The sequence below is a fragment of the Somniosus microcephalus genome, chromosome 17 (assembly GCF_052327205.1).
Source record: "Somniosus microcephalus isolate GS21.2 chromosome 17, FLI_Smic_1.0, whole genome shotgun sequence".
In the NCBI taxonomy this organism is placed as follows: Eukaryota; Metazoa; Chordata; class Chondrichthyes; order Squaliformes; family Somniosidae; genus Somniosus; species Somniosus microcephalus.
In genome coordinates, this window is record NC_141003.1 from 13,670,734 (window position 1) to 13,691,061 (window position 20,328).

A 20,328-nucleotide genomic window follows, 5' to 3' on the forward strand; every position below is an offset into this window, starting at 1 on the left:
TTTAACAGTTTTGTTCAAAATACTTTTTCCTTAAAGATCCTCTTATATTGATCAATGTGGCCAATATTCCAACAATCATTATTACTGACTGGTATGCCATTTATTCAGCACTGACCTCAGGATGTCCCAAAGCGCTCCACCCCCAATTTGTGCACAGCAAGGTCCCGCAAACAGCAAATTACATGAATGACCAGTTATCTGTTTTTTGGTGGTGTTAGTTGAGGGAAGAAGAACACTGGGAGTATTCCCTGTTTTTTAAACAATTCTAAGGGATTTATTTTTTACATCTCAACTAAACAAGCAGATGGGGCCTTGGTTCAATATCTGATCCTATCTGCAACACTTCCTCAGTGTTAGTCTAGGTTGTGTGTCTGACCGTCTAGACTGGGGCTTGAACCCACAGCCTTCTGACTTCAGAGGCAAGAGTGCTACCAACTGTGCAACAATGATACTTCGGTAACAAGCTATCAATCCACACTGCATCTCATTGCTTACCAGCATTGCTGGGCACTCAGCAACACTTCAAACGGACGTAACTACTGGGCCTCTCTGTTCGCTGTACTTCTCAGAATGCCAGTGCTTTCATTTTGTTCCATTAATTTCTCTCGATCTTAAACCATCATTTCTGTGTGGAGCATTGTTGAGCTACTTAACGTGCTGCTACTTACTGAGCACCAATACAGACATTTGGGCCAATTTTTCAAGGCAGAAATATTTTCCCTCTCCCAATGTTTAAGGGATACTGCAGGTGCACTGCACGCAATTTTCCGTCCATTAATTTGACTGGACAATCGTGGGTGCCATAGAAACAGAAGTGGGCCATTCAGCCCCTCGAGCCTGTTCTGCCATTCAATCAGATCATGGCTGATCTGTACCTCAACTCCATGGGGGAAAAATTGAGTCGCGACCCCTTTGGGGCGCTAACTTCGCTGGGGCGCTACTTTTAGCGCCCTGAAAAGAATTAGTGCCCCCACAGCCGAAATTGAGTGGTAGCGCCCCAAGAGGGAAGTGGGGCGCTGCTGGAAGCGGCCCACCTCCCTCTTGGGGCACTGCGAGGGAATATCGCGGCGCAATGGGGAGGGGAGGGGCCTTGCGTAGCATGACCTGGGGCCCAGCTGGGCCAGCGGGGATCGGAGTGCCAGCAAAAGAGCACGGCACTCAAGAGAAGTGCCGGGCTCACGGAGAGTAGACGGCACTCCACGGGAGGGGGGGGGGCTCAGAAGCCCGGGGACAGGAGCGGAGGCAGGCAACAAAAATGGCCGCCCGGCACCTCGCCTTTAAATAGTGCTGCCCTGGCCGCAGGTAGGCCCCCCTGACCCCGTCGGACATAGCGTCCGGCGGTAAGTCAGGGGACGATACCGAAGATCACAGCCAGGGCGCGAGCGGGGCGCAGCGCACGGCAATGACATCATCAGCGGAGGCGCAGCGCCATGGGGCACTAACGGATACCGTCGTCGCTAACCTCCCACTAAATTTCGCGGGAGGAGTTGGCGGCGCCGTGCCCGGGCGCTAGTTGCTTTGCACCCCGTTAGCGCCCTCTAGGGCGCTAATGGGAGGCGCAAAGCAACCAAATTTTCCCCCCCATATCTCTTAATACCCTTACCCAACAAAAGTCTATTGATCTGAGCCTTGAAATCAATAGCCTTTTGGGAGAGAGTTCCATATTGCCACTACCCTTTGTGTGAAAAAGTGCTTCCTGATTTCACCCCTGAACGGCCTGGCTCTAATTTTAAGATTTTGCCCCCTTGTTCTGGATTCCCGCACCGGAGGAAACCGTTTCTCTGCATCGAATCCCGTTATCGTTTTAAACACTTCAATCAGATCACCTCGGTCAGGTCAACCTTCTATACTGAAGAGAATAAAAGCCAAGTTTACGCGACCTGTCCTCATAATTTTACCCCCGGTGTCATTCTGGTGAATCTGCGCTGCACCCCCTCCAAGCCCAGTCTGTCCTTCCTGAGGCACTGGGCCCAGTACTGAAGACAGTATTCCAGATGGGGTCGGACCAAGGCTCTGCTCCAAGTTGGATGGTAAATTGCGGGTAGTTAGCTCCCAATTTCCGACATGGAGGGCCGACTGGCGAAGTACAACTATCAAATCAGCTCTGTTGTGTCATCCTCACAGATAATAGACAATAAAGTCTGGTTCAGGACAATTAGACACCCACTAGTAATATCTTTGCCTATTCATATGTTACAGCGTGCAGATTCCCAAGGTTACAATTGAGCCAATTGTCTTTTAACAAGAGGGAACTGCCACTAAAGTGAGCAATCAAACAACACGGATCACTGTAACTGGTTACAATAATGTAGCGTCAGAGGAGTCGCGGTTTGTGGAATGCAAATTTTGCGGGGTGCAATTGATCTTGGGAGCAAAAGGGGTGACAATGAATCAGGAGGCCGTTCTACGTAACGCCCAAGGCTCTTTTCCACGTAACACGGGCTGCCGATTTGCTATCACCCGTTTTGCGCTATGGGGCAAGACCCATTTCACCACCTTGAATTTTCTAAGCGACTGAACTACAACTGCTGATCAATATAAGTAGTTCTATATTCCCATCGCCATAGATTTCCAGTAATTATTGAATTATAATTATTCAGTTGAATACAGCCTGCGAACTAACTCAGAGAATTAAATGCAATGGGACTCCTTGTGCGGGAAAATAGCTTGTTTCTAGCAGTCATTTTCTTTGAAATAAATGGATAATGTGGGGCCCTCCAGGTGTGGTTCAGTGGGTAGCTCTCTCCCTTCAGAGTCCCAGTCTAAAAATCTGAGCACAAAATCTAGGCTGACACTCCTGGTGCAGTACTGAGGGAGCGCCGCACTGTCGGAGGGGCAGTACTGAGGGAGCGCCGCACTGTCGGAGGGGCAGTACTGAGGGAGCGCCGCACTGTCGGAGGGGCAGTACTGAGGGAGCGCCGCACTGTCGGAGGGGCAGTACTGAGGGAGCGCCGCACTGTCGGAGGGGCAGTACTGAGGGAGCGCCGCACTGTCAGAGGGGCAGTACTGAGGGAGCGCCGCACTGTCGGAGGGGCAGTACTGAGGGAGCGCCGCACTGTCGGAGGGGCAGTACTGAGGGAGCGCCGCACTGTCGGAGGGGCAGTACTGAGGGAGCGCCGCACTGTCGGAGGGGCAGTACTGAGGGAGCGCCGCACTGTCGGAGGGGCAGTACTGAGGGAGCGCCGCACTGTCGGAGGGGCAGTACTGAGGGAGCGCCGCACTGTCGGAGGGGCAGTACTGAGGGAGCGCCGCACTGTCGGAGGGGCAGTACTGAGGGAGCGCCGCACTGTCGGAGGGGCAGTACTGAGGGAGCGCCGCACTGTCGGAGGGGCAGTACTGAGGGAGCGCCGCACTGTCGGAGGGCCAGTACTGAGGGAGCGCCGCACTGTCGGAGGGGCAGTACTGAGGGAGCGCCGCACTGTCGGAGGGGCAGTACTGAGGGAGCGCCGCACTGTCGGAGGGGCAGTACTGAGGGAGCGCCGCACTGTCGGAGGGGCAGTACTGAGGGAGCGCCGCACTGTCGGAGGGGCAGTACTGAGGGAGCGCCGCACTGTCGGAGGGGCAGTACTGAGGGAGCGCCGCACTGTCGGAGGGGCAGTACTGAGGGAGCGCCGCACTGTCGGAGGGGCAGTACTGAGGGAGCGCCGCACTGTCGGAGGGGCAGTACTGAGGGAGCGCCGCACTGTCGGAGGGGCAGTACTGAGGGAGCGCCGCACTGTCGGAGGGGCAGTACCGAGGGAGCGCCGCATTGTCGGAGGGGCAGTACTGAGGGAGCGCTGAACTGTCGGAGTGGCAGTACTGAGGGAGCGCTGCAGTGTCGGAGGGGCAGTACTGAGGGAGCGCCGCACTGTCGGAGGGGCAGTACTGAGGGAGCTCTGCACTGTCGGAGGGGCAGTACTGAGGGAGCGCTGCACTGTCAGAGGTGCCGCCTTTCGGGTGAGACGTTAAAGCGAGCTGCTGTCTGCCCTCTCCGGTGGACGTAAACGATCCCACGGCACTATTTCGAAGATGAGCTGGGGAGTTGTTCCCTGGTGTCCTGGCCAATAGTTACCCCTCAACCAACATCATTAAAACAGATTATCCGGTCATTATCACAGTGCTGTTTGTGGGAGCTTGCTGTGCGCAAATTGGCTGCCACATTTCCTACATTATAACAGTGACTGCACTTCAAAAGTACTTCATTGGCTGTGAAGCGCTTTGGAACATCGTGAAAGGTGCTGTATAAATGCAAGTTCTTTATTCCTTTCATTCTTTCTAAGAACTATCAATAATTGGCTTGTTTTGGGTCAGCAGTTCAGTGGGCAAGTAAAAAAATTAAGCAGCTTATAAACTATTATATTGAATTACATTTATAGAAGTTCTATACACGTAGCTTGCAGGTCCTGTCTTGTGTTACTGAAAGCAGAACTGTTCTTCATACTTCATCTGTCGGCCGCCTCTCAAGTCAGTTGTGACTCATTATTAACCTTGCGAAACTACCCAACTTTAAAAATAGCGCTGTGCCTTATCGCTCCTTCACATCGCGCGCGGAGCCCACTTCAACTTTTCAACAAAGAAATGAGTAAAGGCGAGACAGTTGATTTCCGTATTGGCTAATCGGTGTCTGGAACAAAATGACTGCAGTGGGCTTTCATTGGAGGTCATGTACTACTGCTGAAGTGCTGTCTATACCGCTTGCTCAAGTTACATCTGTTTACCAGTTTCTTGCAAAAGTAACTCGTGTTAATAACGTGAGGCATGCTGCTTTGGTTCCCTTGGTAAACAATTGCTCAATTGAATTTCATTTCAGCTATAGTCTATGTTTTAAGAGAAAAAGGTCTTGCATTTCTATAGCGCATTTCACGACCCCAGGACATCCAAAAGCGCTTTACAGCCAATGAAGTACTTTTGAAGTGTAGTCACTGTTGTAATGTAGGAAACGCAGCAGCTAATTTGTGCACAGCAAGCTCCCACAAACAGCAATGTGATAATGACCAGGTCATCTGTTTTAATGATATTGGTTGAGAGGTAAATATTGGGCAGGACGCCGGGGAGAACTCCCCCTGCTCTTCTTCAAAATAGTGGCATGGGTTCTTTTATATCCACCTGTGAGGGCAGACGGGGCCTCGGTTTAAGGTATCATATGAAAGACGGAACCTCCGACAGTGCCGTCTTTTATTTGCGACCAATGCCTTTTTACTGGAAGAGCAACAGCAACAGCAGGGCATTGGTCATCTGCGATATAAAGCTGCGTGCATGAATTAAATTTGCCTCCTTTTTCTAAAGGGTCTGGTCAATGGATGGATCCATTATGTAGTGTGAGATTATGAAAGACTGCACAATTCTCACATATAAAACTCTTAGAGAATCACTGATTTCCCCTAGCTCAAACTGTGACTTTGGCCCACATGTGCCCCCCACATCTGGCAAACCATTTCCTGAAGCTTAGACAACTCACTCCTATATGGACTTAAGATTTCTTATTCATTGGGTTCTCCTGCTTGAATCTGTGGGCTTGGAAGTTTGGAAAGGGCTGTTCTTACCATTGCTGCCTTATTACATAGAAACATAGAAACTAGGAGCAGGAGTAGGCCATTCGGCCCTTCGAGCCTGCTCCGCCATTCAACGAGATCATGGCTGATCATCCAAACCCTAGCACCCGGTCCCTACACTGACAGCCATCCCACCCAAGCCCTATCCCCGTAACCCCACATATTTAATCCCCCCTAACACTAAGGGTCAATTTATCATGGCCAATCAACCTAACCTGCACATCTTTGGACTGTGGGAGGAAACCGGAGCACCCGGAGGAAACCCACGCAAACACGGGGAGAATGTGCAAACTCCACACAGACAGTCACCCGAGGCCAGATTTGAACCCGGGTCCCTGGCGCTGTGAGGCAACAGTGCTAACCACTATGCCACCGTGCTGCCCTAAATCCTGATTCCAGACACCGAAATCTGTTTCATCAGGAATTTGAGATTTATGGAGAGTTCATGGGAATGTTGATATAAGCTGTGTATGTAGGTTCTGAAACTCCATGGTAGCCCACAAAAGATAACTTGCATTTATATAGCGCCTTTAATGCAATAAAACTTCCCAAAGTGCTTCACTGGAGCGTGATCAGACAAATAAATTGACACCGAGTCCATATAAGGAGATATTAGGACAGGTGACCAATAGCTTGGTCAAAGAGGTGGGTTTTAAGGAACATCTTATAGGAGGAGAGAGAGGCAGAGAGGTTTAGGGAAGGAATTCCCGAGCTTAGGGCCCAGGTGGCTGAAGGCATGGTCGCCAATGGTGGAGCGATGCCAGTCGAGGATGCGCAAGAGGCCAGAATGGGAGGAATGCTGAGTTCTCAGAGAGTTGTAGGGCTGGAGGAGGTTAGAGAGCTAGGGAGGGGCGAGGCCGTGGAGGGATTTGAACACGAGTATGAGAATTACAGAGAGCTTGGACATCTCCCTTTATCGTATCCCTACACATGAGGTTTTTGTCTGATTAGGCTTCTGTGAAACACCTTGGGACTTTTTCTAAGTTAAAGGCGCTATATAAATGCAAGTTGTTGTTATATAAACAAGGACGGAAAAATAACTGATAAATGGCCCATTGGACAAGTTTTGCCTGGGATGGAGGATAAAACTGCTGCTGTTGGGAGGAAACAAACTGAGGAACAGATCCAGGATGAGCCCTTAAATGTAGAAATGTAGAATTGACTTGGGGTTGCCATGGGGTCCAGAAAGCCAAAACAACAGCACCCCGTCCACCAGCTTAAACATTCACTCCCTCCGCCACCGGCGTACCGTGGCTGCAGTGTGGACCATCTACAAGATGCACTGCAGCAACTCGCCAAGGCTTCTTCGGCAGCACCTCCCAAATCCGTGACCTCTACCACCTAGAAGGACAAGGGCAGCAGGCGCATGGGAACACCACCACCTCCAAGTTCCCCTCCAAGTCACACACCATCCTGACTTGGAAATATATCGGCCGTTCCTTCATCATCGCTGGGTCAAAATCCTGGAACTCCCTCCCTAACAGCGCTGTGGGAGCACCTTCACCACACGGACTGCAGCGGTTCAAGAAGGTGGCTCACCACCACCTTCTCGAGGGCAACTAGGGATGGGCAATAAATGCTGGCCTTGCCAGAGACGCCCACATCCCGAGAATTCATTTTATTTCTAAACAAAAGTCTTTAAGATAAGACGGCAATTTTTCTCTGGATAAAATTACATAAAACTTTTTCCATTTAACTATAATTATAGGCTGATGACAAACTAGGACAAAAGATTTTTGCACAGAGAGGAAATCTAACCCACATCTCATGATCTCCCATGAGGGTGACTGCATTTATTTGCAATCAGAGTAAATAGATGAGGAAGATTAAGTTCAAGAAGGGGTGTGAGACAAGATTTCTACAACACAGCAAATACTTGTCGCTTTCCCTGTGTGGCAACTAGGCAGTGAAACAGGATTCAACAAAGAGTTAAGTAAAAAGATAGAAACAGGACTGAAAAACAAACACATCACAAGACACAGAGCCTTACAGGCAGGCTTTTCTTACACCCTCTGCATTCCAAAAATATAGAATTTTCTGCATTTGTTTCTTGAAGAGGCCTCTCCTCAAACGAGCTGAAGTTAGATACTATGGGGGAGAGTTTCCGCTTTGGGTGCAATCGGTGATCCCGCCGCAAATCGTGGCCATTTTGAAAAGTGATCCCCCCCCCACCCCCGTCCCCCGAGTTTCCGCTCAAACGCATTTGCATATCGCCGAACGCAAAATCTACCGTGAACCAGTGCAATCGGGCGGCGTTTCAAAACATTATTTTAAAAAATAATTTGCTTTAAAAAATATTGCTTGGTGTATTTAAGAGCATTAACTTGGTGAAGTTTGATTAATACAGCTGAAAATGGGTTTATCACAAAAAACAAGCATTTTAAATCATTGTCAATCCACCACCTGTGAGTAACCCGATTTTAAATGACTGAAAATTACTTTAAAAAAAAATAACCTATCTTCTCGTTATGTTGGGGAACAGTAGTGAGTTCCTCAGTAAATAAAAAAAAACTTCCTTCAAAACGTGTCTAGTAGTGTCCCTGCGCTCAAAAGTCCCAGCTTAATTTTTAAAGCCCCCTCAAAGGCTGGCAAATGAACGCAATTGGTGGAATCTACAATGGTGATTCGTTCACCCTGTGGGCGTGGCCAGTTTTGAGGGCGGGGCTGGCTTCCAGCGCGGTGATTTTTAAACTAGCGCAAAAGATCACGGAAACTCGAGTTGCGCTGAACGCAATTTGCACTTAAAATTCCACCATCTTTTGCGCCGGTTACGCTGATCGCGGGGGAATTGCGCCGAAAAAACCAGCGCAACTGAGCGGAAACTCCAGGCCGAAGTATGCCATCTCGAAAAGGACAGATATTGAGAGGTGACCTTATTGAAACATGTAAGATACTGAGGGGGCTCGACAAGGTAGATGCAGAGAGGATGTTTCCCCTCGTGGGGAAATCTAGAACTCGGGGGCACAGTCTCAGAATAAAGGGCCGCCCTTTTAGAACCGAGATGAGGAGGAATTTCTTCTCTCAGAGGGTCGTAAATCTGTGGAATTCTCTGCCCCAGAGAGCCGTGGAGGCTGGGTCATTAAATACATTTAAGGTGGAGATAGACAAATTTTTGCAAGGTAAGGGAGTGAAGGGTTATGGAGAGAGGGCGCGGAAGTGGCTTTGAGCCCAAGATCAGCCATGATCTTATTGAATGCCGGAGCAGGCTTGAGAGGCTGAGTGGCCTATTCCTGCTCCTATTTCTTATGTTCTTATATTGGAAATAAGCAGTTTTTAAAAAAAATTCTTGCTCCTTCCATTAGAGGAAATTTAAAGCAACATAAGGCTGAACGGGTTTCTTTTGCCCTTGTTTTATTACACATTGCCTTGTTTAGAAACATAGAAGATAGGAGCAGGAGTAGGCCATTCGGCCCCTCGAGCCTGCTCCGCCATTCAATGCGATCATGGCTGATCATCCAAATTCAGTACCCTGTCCCTGCTTTCTCCCCATATCCCTTGATCCCTTTAGCCTTAAGAAATATATCCAACTCCTTCTTGAATATATTTAATGAATTGGCCTCCACTGCCTTCTGTGGTAGAGAATTCCACAGGTACACCATTCTCTGGGTGAAGAAATTCCTCCTCATTTCTGTCCTAAATTGCTTACCCTTTATCCTTAGACTGTGACCCCTGGTTCTGGACTCCCCGAACATCGGGAACATCCTTCCTGCATCTAGTCTGTCCAGTCCTGTCAGAATTTTATAAGTTTCAATGAGATCCCCTCTCATTCTTCTAAACTCCAGCGAGTACAAGCCCAATCGACCCAATCTCTCCTCATACGTCATTCCTGCCATCCCAGGTATCAGCCTGGTGAATCTTCGCTGAACTCCTTCCATGGCAAGAACATCCTTCCTCAGATAAGGTGACCAAAACTGCACACAATACTCAAGATGTGGTCTCACCAAGGCCCTGTACAACTGCAGCAAGACATCCTTGTTCCTGTACTCAAACCCTCTCGCTACGAAGGCCAACATACCATTTGCCTTCTTAACCGCCTGCTGCACCTGCATGCTTACCTTCAGCGACTGGTGCACAAGGACACCCAGGTCTCGTTGCACTTCCCCTTCTCCCAATCTATTGCCATTCAGATAATAATCTGCCTTCCTGTTTTTGCTACCAAAGTGGATAACCTCACATTTATCCACATTATATTGCATCTGCCATGCTTCTGCCCAATCACCCAACATGTCCAAATCATCCTGGAGTTTCTCGACATCCTCCTCACAGCACACACGCCCACCCAGCTTTGTGTCGTCTGCAAATTTGGAGATATTGCATCTAGTTCCCTTGTCTAGATCATTAATATATATTGTGAATAGCTGGGGTCCAAGGACCGATCCCTGCGGTACCCCACTAGTCACTGCCTGCCACTCGGAAAAAGACCCGTTTATTCCAACTCTTTGCTTTCTGTCTGCCAACCAGTTCTCTATCCAAGTCAATACCTTGCCCCCAATCCCATGTGTCTTAACTTTACACGCTAATCTCTTATGTGGGATCTTATCGAAAGCCTCCTGAAAGTCCAAATACACCACATCCACTGGTTCTCCCTTATCTATTTTACCAGTTACATCCTCAAAAAATTCCAGTAGATTAGTCAAGCACGATTTACCTTTTGTAAATCCATGTTGACTTTGTCCGATCCTGTCACTGTTTTCCAAGTGCTCTGCTATTACATCTTTTATAATAGACTCTAGCATTTTCCCCACTACCAATGTCAGGCTTACCGGTCTGTAATTCCGGTAAGCTACCCTCCAATCCATGGGTACTGTTCCAGATTCCAGTGAATGTTGGAAGATGATCAGCAATGCATCTACTATTTCTAGGGCCACTTCCTTAAGTACCCTAGGATGTAGATTATCAGGCCCTGGGGATTTATCGGCCTTCAATCCCATCAATTTCCTTAACACCATTTCCCTACAAATACTGATTTCTTTCAGTTCCTCCTTTTCATCAGACCTTATGTTCCCCGACATCTCTGGGAGGTTATTTGTGTCCTCCGTTGTGAAGACAGAACCAAAATATGTATTTAATTGGTCTGCCATGTCTTTGTTCCCCATTATAAATTCCCCTGATTCTGACTGCAAGGGACCTACGCTTGACTTCACCAATCTTTTTCTCTTCACATATCTATAGAAGCTTTTACAGTCAGTTTTTATGTTCCCTGCAAGCTTACTCTCGTATTCTATTTTCCCCTTCTTAATTAATCACTTTGTCCTCCTTTGTTGAATCCTAAACTGCTCCCAATCCTCAGGTTTACTGCTTTTTCTGGCCAATTTATATGTCCTCTCCTTGGATCTTATGCTATCCCTAATTTCCCTTGTTAGCCACGGTTGAGTCACCTTTTTTGTTTTATTTTTATGCCAAACTGGGATGAACAAATTCTGTAGTTCATCCATGCGGTCTTTGAATGTCTGCCATTGCCTATCCACCATCAACCCTTTGAGTGACATTCCCCAATCAATCCTACCCAACTCACGCCTCAGACCATCGTAGTTTCCTTTATTTAAATTCAGGACACTCGTCTCTGAGTCAACAACTTCATTCTCCATCTTAATGAAGAATTTGATCATATTATGATCGCTCCGACCCAAGGGGCCTCGTACAACAAGATTGCTAATTAATCCTTTCTTGTTACATAATACCCAGTCTAAGATGGCCTGATCTCTGGTTGGTTCCTCGACATATTGGTCCAGGAAACCATCCCGAAAACACACCAGGAATTCCTCCTCCACAGTATTGTTACTAGTTTGGTTAGCCCAATTTATATGTAGGTTAAAGTCACCCATGATGACTGCTGTGCCCTTATTGCACGCTTCTCTAATTTCCCTTTTAATGCCATCCCCAACCTCCGCATTACTGTTTGGAGGTCTATATACCACTCCCACTAATGTTTTCTGCCCCTTGGTATTTCTCAGTTCTACCCATACAGATTCCACATCACCAGAGCTAATATCCTTCCTTACAATTGTGTTAATCCCTTCTTTAACCAGCAATGCTACCCCACCTCCCTTTCCTTTTTGCCTATCTTTCCTAAATATTGAATACCCCTGGATGTTGTTTACTAACCTGCAGCTGCAATAGATGATATAGAACAGTTCTTCCGACAAACTTCTTCCTTACTGTCCAAGGGTGAGCCATATGGATTTTCATGGGCTGTACAAAAAAACAAACCAAAAAAAGTGTCGGACTGCAATTCATACTGAAGATCCTTTTTAAGACCGTCAACCGTAACTGGCATTATATTTGGCTCCTTCAATGTAGAAAGATGTCCCACGGTGCATTTTATACAAGAATTCAAATGATTATTACAATGTTGCCTAGTTGTAGGAAAGAGATGAAGATACCTGATAGAGGTAACTTCGCCGTCCTCGGCCTCTTGCATTGTTCCAATGAAGCTCAGCGTAAGCGCGAGGAACAGCACCTCATCTTTCGATTAGGCACTTTACAGCCTTCTGGACTCAACATCGAGTTCAACAATTTCAGATCATAACCTCGGCCCCTATCATATATATATTTTTTATCCACACTTTTAGTTTGTGTCTTCTTTTCTTCTCCCCCACAGGGCAGCTGTCTTTCATTCTGCCAGCACAATTTACACTCCATCTAGAGCCATCTTTTTCTTAACCTGTCCCATTACCATCTCCTTTTGCCTTGAATATCTCTTAATGTGTTTTAACCTCTCCTGCCTTCTATCCTATCACAGACCTTCCCTTTTGTTCTTTCAACCCCTCCCCCCTTTCCCAGCTCCTACACTTGCTTAAAAATCTTTTCCATTTCCTGCTTTTTTCCAGTTCTGACGAAAGGTCATCGACCTGAAACATTAACTCAGTTTCTCTCTTCACAGATGCTGCCCTGACCTGCTGAGTATCTCCAGCATTTTCTGTTTTTATTTCAGATTTCCAGCATCTGCAGTATTTTCTTTCTGTATTACCTGATAGAGGGGTCTTGTTCTTCTCCAGTCGGTCAACCTCCATGATGAAATCATCTTGTAGAAAGAGGAATCCCACAATGGAGAAGAGATAGACAAGGATAAGAGCCAGCACTGCTGTCAGAATAATGGACCGACCATTGCGCGTGACACTTTTTATGACATTAAGCAATGTTTCCTCTCTGTAGACCAAATCAAACAGCTGGGGAATAGAAAAAACAATAATTCAATTTGTTATAAAGAGGAAAAAACACAACAAAAACACTCAAAAGTAAACAACTTAAAAAAAAGGCAAGGTAACTCCCACTTCTCTGAACAAGAGCCTTCTGTACAAAGACACAGTTCAGGGGTCAAGTCTCCCAGATATGGTTAAAGAAAGACTCTGCTCCCACAGGTGAGACAGTCATCCTGTGAATATCTAGGGTACTATTAGCAAGCAAGGGGACTCTTGTATCAACATGCCTTCTGCTTGATTGCAAACTTAAGAGGAGACATGTCCTTACTAATGCGAATATGTATCCTGGAGATCTATGGCGATCAGCTGCTTTCCAAATGGGTCTACACAACAAACTCAGGTTCAGAGTGTGAAGGCACGGCAAGGTTTGCTCAGTTTTGTGAGCCAGAGCTATGGAGAGAGAGAGCGCAAGGCGGTGGGATTTGTTTTGGATCACTTTTTGCAGAAAGCCAGGCCAATGGGCCGAACGTCCTCCTTCTGTGCCGCAAACCTCTATGGCCCTAACATCCAACACTGCCCAAATTCGGTAAAAGATACGGGGAGATACAGGAGTGGGATTATATGGCTGAGTGACCAGGAAGAAGAATTTATCTGACGTTTTCCCTGGGGTTCTGAAAAGGGACACCCTGCAAAAACTGTTCTCTGTAATTCGGTTAATGAGAATGGGTGGAGTAATTAAACATTTGGTCATCACAGCAGAGGAAGATCTGGTTTTGAAGACTGTGTAGAGTCATGGTAGTGAAATATCTATCTGGCCGGTGAACTTAACCAATCCACTGTTGTAATGAGGGAGATCAAAGGGAAGTAAAAGCTGAAGAAATACTTTGGACCAATTATCTTAGCACTTAACAAGAATGCAAGACAGTTATTGACTAGTACACTTGATATAACTAGATCTCAAGTATATGAAGCTGACCCAGTCCATGGGTTAACTGTTGAGAACTGAATTGCAAATCAAACACATTAACGAATGATTCACATTCAACTTTAGTCAGGAATCCACTAAAGCCAATACCTCAACCGGACCCAGGGAGACACTTTTATTCAACACTCTCTATATATTCGGCAATTGGAACTTCAGTACTTATGAAAAAATATTGTATTCAGACATACTTCCTTTTTATTACAGTTTAAATATTTCTTGCATTAATTTAGACTATATATCTATCTATATAATCCTTCTACACAGAAGTTGTTAGAATCCTAGTCACACTTCAAGATGCCATTTGTATTAAAAACAAATTGGGTCAATTACAGGTTAATTTCTCTTAGTGAGCAGAGTTTGCAGAGCGACCAGGAGCCAAAACTCTGCAAGGACCTGGCAATCTACAAACTTCACAGGATGGTGTTCCCTTGACTAGAGAAGATCGAGGGGTAATCTGAGCGAGGTGTTTAAGATGATTAAAGGAGCTGATAGGGTAGGTGGAGAGAAACTATTTCCTCTGGTGGGGGGGAGTCCAGAACAAGGGGGCATAACCTTAAAATTAGAGCCAGGCCGTTCAGGGGTGATGTCAGGAAGCACTTCTTCACACAAAGGGTAGTGGAAATCTGGAACCCTCTCTCCAGAACGCTGTTGCGGCTGGGGGTCCATTGAAAATTTCAAAACTGAGATTGATATTTGTTAGGCAAGGGTATTAAGGGTTACGGAACAAGGCGGGTAGATAGAGTTAAGATACAGATCAGCCATGATCTAACTGAATGGTGGAACAGGCTCGAGGGGTTGAAAGGCCTATTCCTGTTCCTATGTTCCTAAACTTCCCTCGGTAACAGCATATAGCTTGCAATTGATCTGTTGAGCTCACTTCTCAACAATGGAATCAACTCTGCTGTAGCCTTAAAGGGATAGGCCAAGCCAAGCCAGCAGATAACCAACCATGACCCCAGACTAACCATGAGCAATGCCATGAGAGATTGGCCTGGTTTTTCACCTCTTCCAGGAGATTATGTGGTGAGGTGGGGAGGTGCATGTATCATGATGCATAGGACATCACATTTGTGTGGGACAATCTGGATGGACCAGTAGGTCTCCTCCTGTTTGTCGGTTTTCATATGAGATCAGCTAGTATTTATATTTTTAAACAAATGTTGAAACTCCCACTTACCAGGAAACTGTAGAAGAATTCATGGGCGAAGAGGCCAAGCATGCAGACAACGACATAGGTCACATGGTACAAAAACTCCACGTCCATGACCACTGCCTTATAACCACGGGTGAATGTACCACGATTTCCAACAAAACTGACCAAGAACACGATTTTATTGCACAGCTAATGAAAACAGGAGAGCGAGAATTCAGAACATGCAACAAAAAATACGTCACACCGGCAATGATATATTTTGTCTGCTCAGAGAAAAAAAAAACTACCTGGAATTCATTCAAGCCAAGTATGAATTATATTGTCAACTACTGGTGGAAGTGATACCTCACTGAAACATGCAAAAGAGGATCTTCTAAAATGTGCTTCATTTTAATCAAAACCATTCTAACTGTTTGAAGAAGTGCTGGGCTATGTTACAAGGTGCAATCGAGGATGCTGTGAGGGTAGGAGTGAATTATAAGGCAGTTTCTCTACTATCATCATTATATGACGATCTAAAAAATTCAGATGGGCTTCAGAATATTTTGGGGGGTGTGGGGGCTGGGGGAAGATGGAGAATTCCTACATTTGTGCATTGATTGAAGAACATTTTTATAATTTCACTACAGACAGTGAACAGTGGAAATCTTCCCTCGTGATTCTTTCTGACAATAGAGTTCAACATTCTGCATTTAGGGGAATTTCAAGGATTCTTGAGGAGATTAGAACCACGAATGATACCTGTGGGATTCGAAAGTCACCAGAACATTGAAATCTGTTTATCTCATGCATACTTAACACGTATTAAATTTTATCAGAACGGAACCAACAGAAGAGAAAAGGGAAAACAACAGATTTCCTCCCATTTTTTTTGGCGAGTATCTTCCATTGCGACCAAGTTTTCAGCCACTACTACAAGCAACCTTTATGGACATTGTATTTCACCTGGGAAAAAGTGAATCTAAAATGTATGGAGGTGATTTTCAATTTCCGCCTGTCCGATCCTCGCCTGAAACACAGGCTCCTGGTAGTTAATCATTTGGAAGGTGGCGAAGGGACACACCAGCCGCCCCTTGAAAGCTATCAGTAGAAAAGTGACCACGGAGCTGTTGGGTTGTCGTAAAAACCCCAACTAATGAAGGAAATCTGCCGTCCTTACCTGGCCTGGCCTACATGTGACTCGAGGTCCCACACTAACGTGATTGACTCTTAACTGTCCTCTGAAGCCACTCGGTTGTGTAAAAAAAAAAAACACCACGCCGAATAACACCTTCACCCCACAGACTGCAACTGTTCAAGGAGAAGACGGCTCCCCACCACCACCACCTTCTCAGGAAAACCGGAGATTGGCAAAAAAAAATGCCGGCCTTGCCAGCGATGCCCACGGCTCAGCAGGTGTAAATGGGCGCACAACACCCTCACCTCTTTCAGGCGGGAGGCTATTTCAATATGCTAATTTGGGGTTCTGCGCAGTTGCAGGGTTCCCGAAGTGAGCGCCGCGCACGGACCACCCGTCTGTACCAGGCAGCGAGTGGCCTAACCAGGGGTCCTTAAAGGGACTGCCGGTGGCTGACCCGCAAAAGGGCCCCCAGACCTCATTTGGTTTTGTTTGATTTTTTGCAGGAGTGCTCCTCCTGGCTCCACAAAGATACTGCGGCCCGGGCTCACTCCTTTCCAGCTAATTTGCCACGAACCTTATTATTCAACAGCCTCAGGAATCTAAACTTTATCTACGGCCTTTTGAAGTTCCAGGCAAACTATACATCCACCCGATAGCTCGACGCTGGTTGTGAAGCATCAGTCAATGCCATGAATACCAATCTATGCTGACTTCATCTCATGGCCTCCATGAATGTGCATCGGCCCCTTCGCACTAAGTTCTCTTGAAGCATTTTCCCACTACTGACGTCAAACTGATCTGTGCTTCCGCAGTTCTATTCCAATTTTTCATTAGTGACATTTTCCAGTTTTCTGGTAAACTTCTTGCATTTAGGGAACTCCTAAAACTATTTTGGTGCAAATCCCTGCGTTCCTCCTCCTGGCCCAGAACAACCTCACCTTCCAGCTCAACAAATCCCAGTGAAGGAACTGCTTCCAGGTGACAGAAGACATTGGCCTAGAAATTCAGTATAGACAGTTTTGGGGCGCTAACCTTAGCGCCCGCCGGAAGTTAGCGGCCGCCCCAAAGTAGCGCCCCGTTGCCGGAAATTCAGTGGCTTCGCCCTAAGAGGTTGGTGGAGCGCTAAAAGAGGCGTTCCACTACTATCTTTAGGCGCTAAGCCGGCGGTGCAGAGCGCAACACCCGAGCTCGGGCGCAGCGCACGGCAGACACTCTGGTGCCAGTGAGCTCTTAAAGGGGAAGGGTGCATGTGTGTTTTGCAAAGGCAGAGTCTGGGGGGGGGGGGGGGGGGAAGACGACGATGAAGATGAAGAAGACGAGGAGGAGGAAGAGGAAGAGGAAGAGGAAGACGAGGAGGAGGAGGACGAGGACGAGGACGAGGACGAGGAGGAGGAGGAGGACGAGGAGGAGGAGGAGGAGGAGGAGGAGGAGGAGGAGGCCGGAAACATAAATACACCGTTCACAACAACACACTGGATCCTTCCACACAACACATGCAGACGGCCGTTTATAGTGCAGGAGGAGTGCCCTTTAATTTGCGCACCCCAGGGTGTGTTGCGTTCCATTTTACAAACGCTCTGGACGCCAGCCGCACAATGGGGTGGTCCGACTGAAGTTTGGATTCGGGGCGGCCAAAGGGCGTTGCACGAGGATGTGACGTCATTTTCTGCGCGCGCATCCGGGCGGCCGCTAAACTTTGCGCCGGCGCTAACGGGCAACTTAATTTGGGGCGGGGCGCAAACTGCGCTGCGCCCGGGCGCTACACGCATAGCGCCCGAAAATCACTTCTCTTAAGGCGCTAACTGCTGGCGCAAGCAACTGAAAATCTAGCCCCAAGTCTTTCACCCACAATCTCCAGGCAAGGACTGGTGAGAACTGAGCATGATATTAAGCAGCCTAATGGAAATGTACCTCAATAACCGAACCTAAATTATAGCAAAAATAGAAAACATAATATAGTCCTATTTATTATAAATTCCTATGTCCAAACACTTATGATGGAAACTGCCTATGTAAACTTGTCACACTGTAATGACACTCTCTCACCAGTGGTGGCACTGTAGCACCTCAGTTTTGCAATGACCAGTTCCTCAGATTGTACCATAGAGGAAAAATCAACTCTGCCCTGTTTCCGAAATTACTGTAGGTTTTGTCAAAGTACTATACAAAAATAAATAAGGACTTTAAAATGTGGACTGAATTATGTTTGCGTGCCCTCGTCCAATTATCCTTCACCATCTAACCCCTTTCACCTGAAGATTACAGTTGGTCCTGACTCCCGCTCTGTGCAATCCTGTGGGAGACTGCTTTGTTTTTATGATTTAATTCAGGTTGTGCTTCCTTACTGTACAAATCTAGGGATGAGTTCTAAGGATTTAGCAGTCAGACACAGAGCTCAGTGTGGTGAAACTGCAAATTCGGGAGCACATACAGGAAACTTTGTGTTATCCGGAGGCTAAATGTCCGGCAAGCTCGAGCCACCGGCAAAAATCAGGAGCTGTTTTTTTCTTTTTGTTTCTTTTTTCTCAACAGTCAAGCTCTGCAAGGTCTGTAGCTAAGCAACAGCTTCAGCTAGAGACGCTACAGAGACGCTTGCCGACTGTTTAGAAGCTGTTGCTAAGCAACAGGGTTTGTTGATTCACACGGAGCTGAAAATCTCCGTATGTTTCAACATTAGCGCTGGAGTGTCCGGCAGTTTTGAGGGAACGGCAACAGCTCGGTCCCGTCGGTGCCGGATAGCACAAAGTTTCCTGTACCAGGAAATTAATGGGTAGAAAATGATGCAGCTGTGAATCAAATGCACTGCCCTGTGCACCCGAATTTCCAATATGTGCTCCAGTTGCATGAAGCTCCGTGTTGGGAGCACTAAATCGTAAAATGGGTACATTTATCTTTCATACTAAAAATCTATGCTCAGGTAAATATTTTCATTAATCTCTGGCTCACCTGAGATTTACAAATAATGTCAATTTTCTTGGGACAACGCGTCGCTACTTACATTGAGAGCACCCAAGAGTATCAGAGTCGGCCCCAGCCCGATGGTGTATATGGACCGGAACATTACAGATACAATAAATAGTCTTATGCCATGAGGCTTTGGTACGAGGATAAGCAAAGCAGTGCAAACAGCAACCACTATCCAGAGCAGCAGCGAAAACAGGGGAGGGATTGTACCTGCAAAGAGGAAGAGAACAAAACAATCAGTGAGTACATGATAATAGAGATAGCCCACGTTGGACGGAGAAGGATCTGATTCCCACAGTAGCCTTAGCAGATAGCGCTGTTGGCTGTAGCTTTGAAAGCAGCAGATTTTATATATAGCAGGTATTAACCAACTGTTCCATTTGTAACTCAAATGAAACTCCGACAATGCATTATTGATCACCATCTTCCCCAGTTCACTGGACTGCAGCCACTGGAGTAATCTCCAATAATGGGCCAGATTTTGCTGTCACAATAACAGGGAAGCTAATGGCGCTCACCGTTAATTATGCGCAACTTCAGGCGAGGGGCAGATGCGCGGTTAAACTAAAATATCCAAACGTTGATGCCCGAGATGCGCTGCTCCACCATTACCTTCGCGAAAATGGTATCTCACTGACTGCCTCACCATTGCCATGCATTGAACGGCGTGAACTTGCTGTATTTGCGTGGTAGATATGAACTAAACTCACCACAGAAAGTTAAGTTTTCTCCATTTCAGTCTAAGTAGCCTTTTAACGACTTGATACGTGTTAATTACTGCTAGTCAATCTCTCTGGCACTGAAAATGAACTATTACAAGCGTGGGGTCTCATTCCTCCAAGTATTAATTGTTGTTGGAGATTTAAAAAAATGTAAAATTTTAAATTAAAACATTTTCTTTTTTACTTTTCCTTTCTGTCCCTTTCTCTCAATCCAATCTTTCTTTCTCTTTCTTTATTTCTCTTCCTGTACCTGATTTGACATTGAATTCACCCTCTCTAACTTACACTTCTTTCTCAGTCTTTACGCTGTTAATTTCACAATCCTTCAATCTGATTGGTTAAGGAGATTCACAGTTGCTTGTCCTGCTCACTCAGGTCCCAGGTGCCCTGTTTCCCTCGCTGTCCCGTTATCAGCTCGCACAGGCTGAACTAAATGCCCCACTACAGTAACATTTGGCCCAATAGATGTCAATTCCATTTTGATCCTCAATGCTTACTTGTGGTGTGTATTATAGAAAGAAAATAAAGAACGAACTTGCATTTCTATAGCATCTTTCACCTCAGGACATCCCAAAGCACTTTACAGCCAATGATGTACTTTTGAAGTGTAGTCAATGTTGTTCGCACGAGACGTTAAACTGAGGCCCTGTCTGCCCTGTTAGATGGATATAAAAGATTCCATGGCACTATTTCGAAGAAGAGCAGGGGAGT

General features: G+C 46.6%; 1 protein-coding gene across 1 annotated transcript in view; it reads right to left on the bottom strand.

The window, feature by feature from the left end:
• The window catches only part of itpr2 (inositol 1,4,5-trisphosphate receptor, type 2), a 290,627-nt gene that overhangs the window by 31,912 nt on the left and 238,387 nt on the right, over nucleotides 1–20,328 (bottom strand). The window contains exons 49-52 of the mRNA XM_086009952.1: nucleotides 18,930–19,105; nucleotides 14,836–15,000; nucleotides 12,502–12,700; nucleotides 11,637–11,723 (exon numbers count right to left, since the gene is read on the bottom strand). Of these exons, the coding sequence (XP_085866078.1) occupies nucleotides 11,637–11,723; nucleotides 12,502–12,700; nucleotides 14,836–15,000; nucleotides 18,930–19,105 (627 nt within the window). The remainder of the gene's footprint in view (nucleotides 1–11,636; nucleotides 11,724–12,501; nucleotides 12,701–14,835; nucleotides 15,001–18,929; nucleotides 19,106–20,328) is intronic.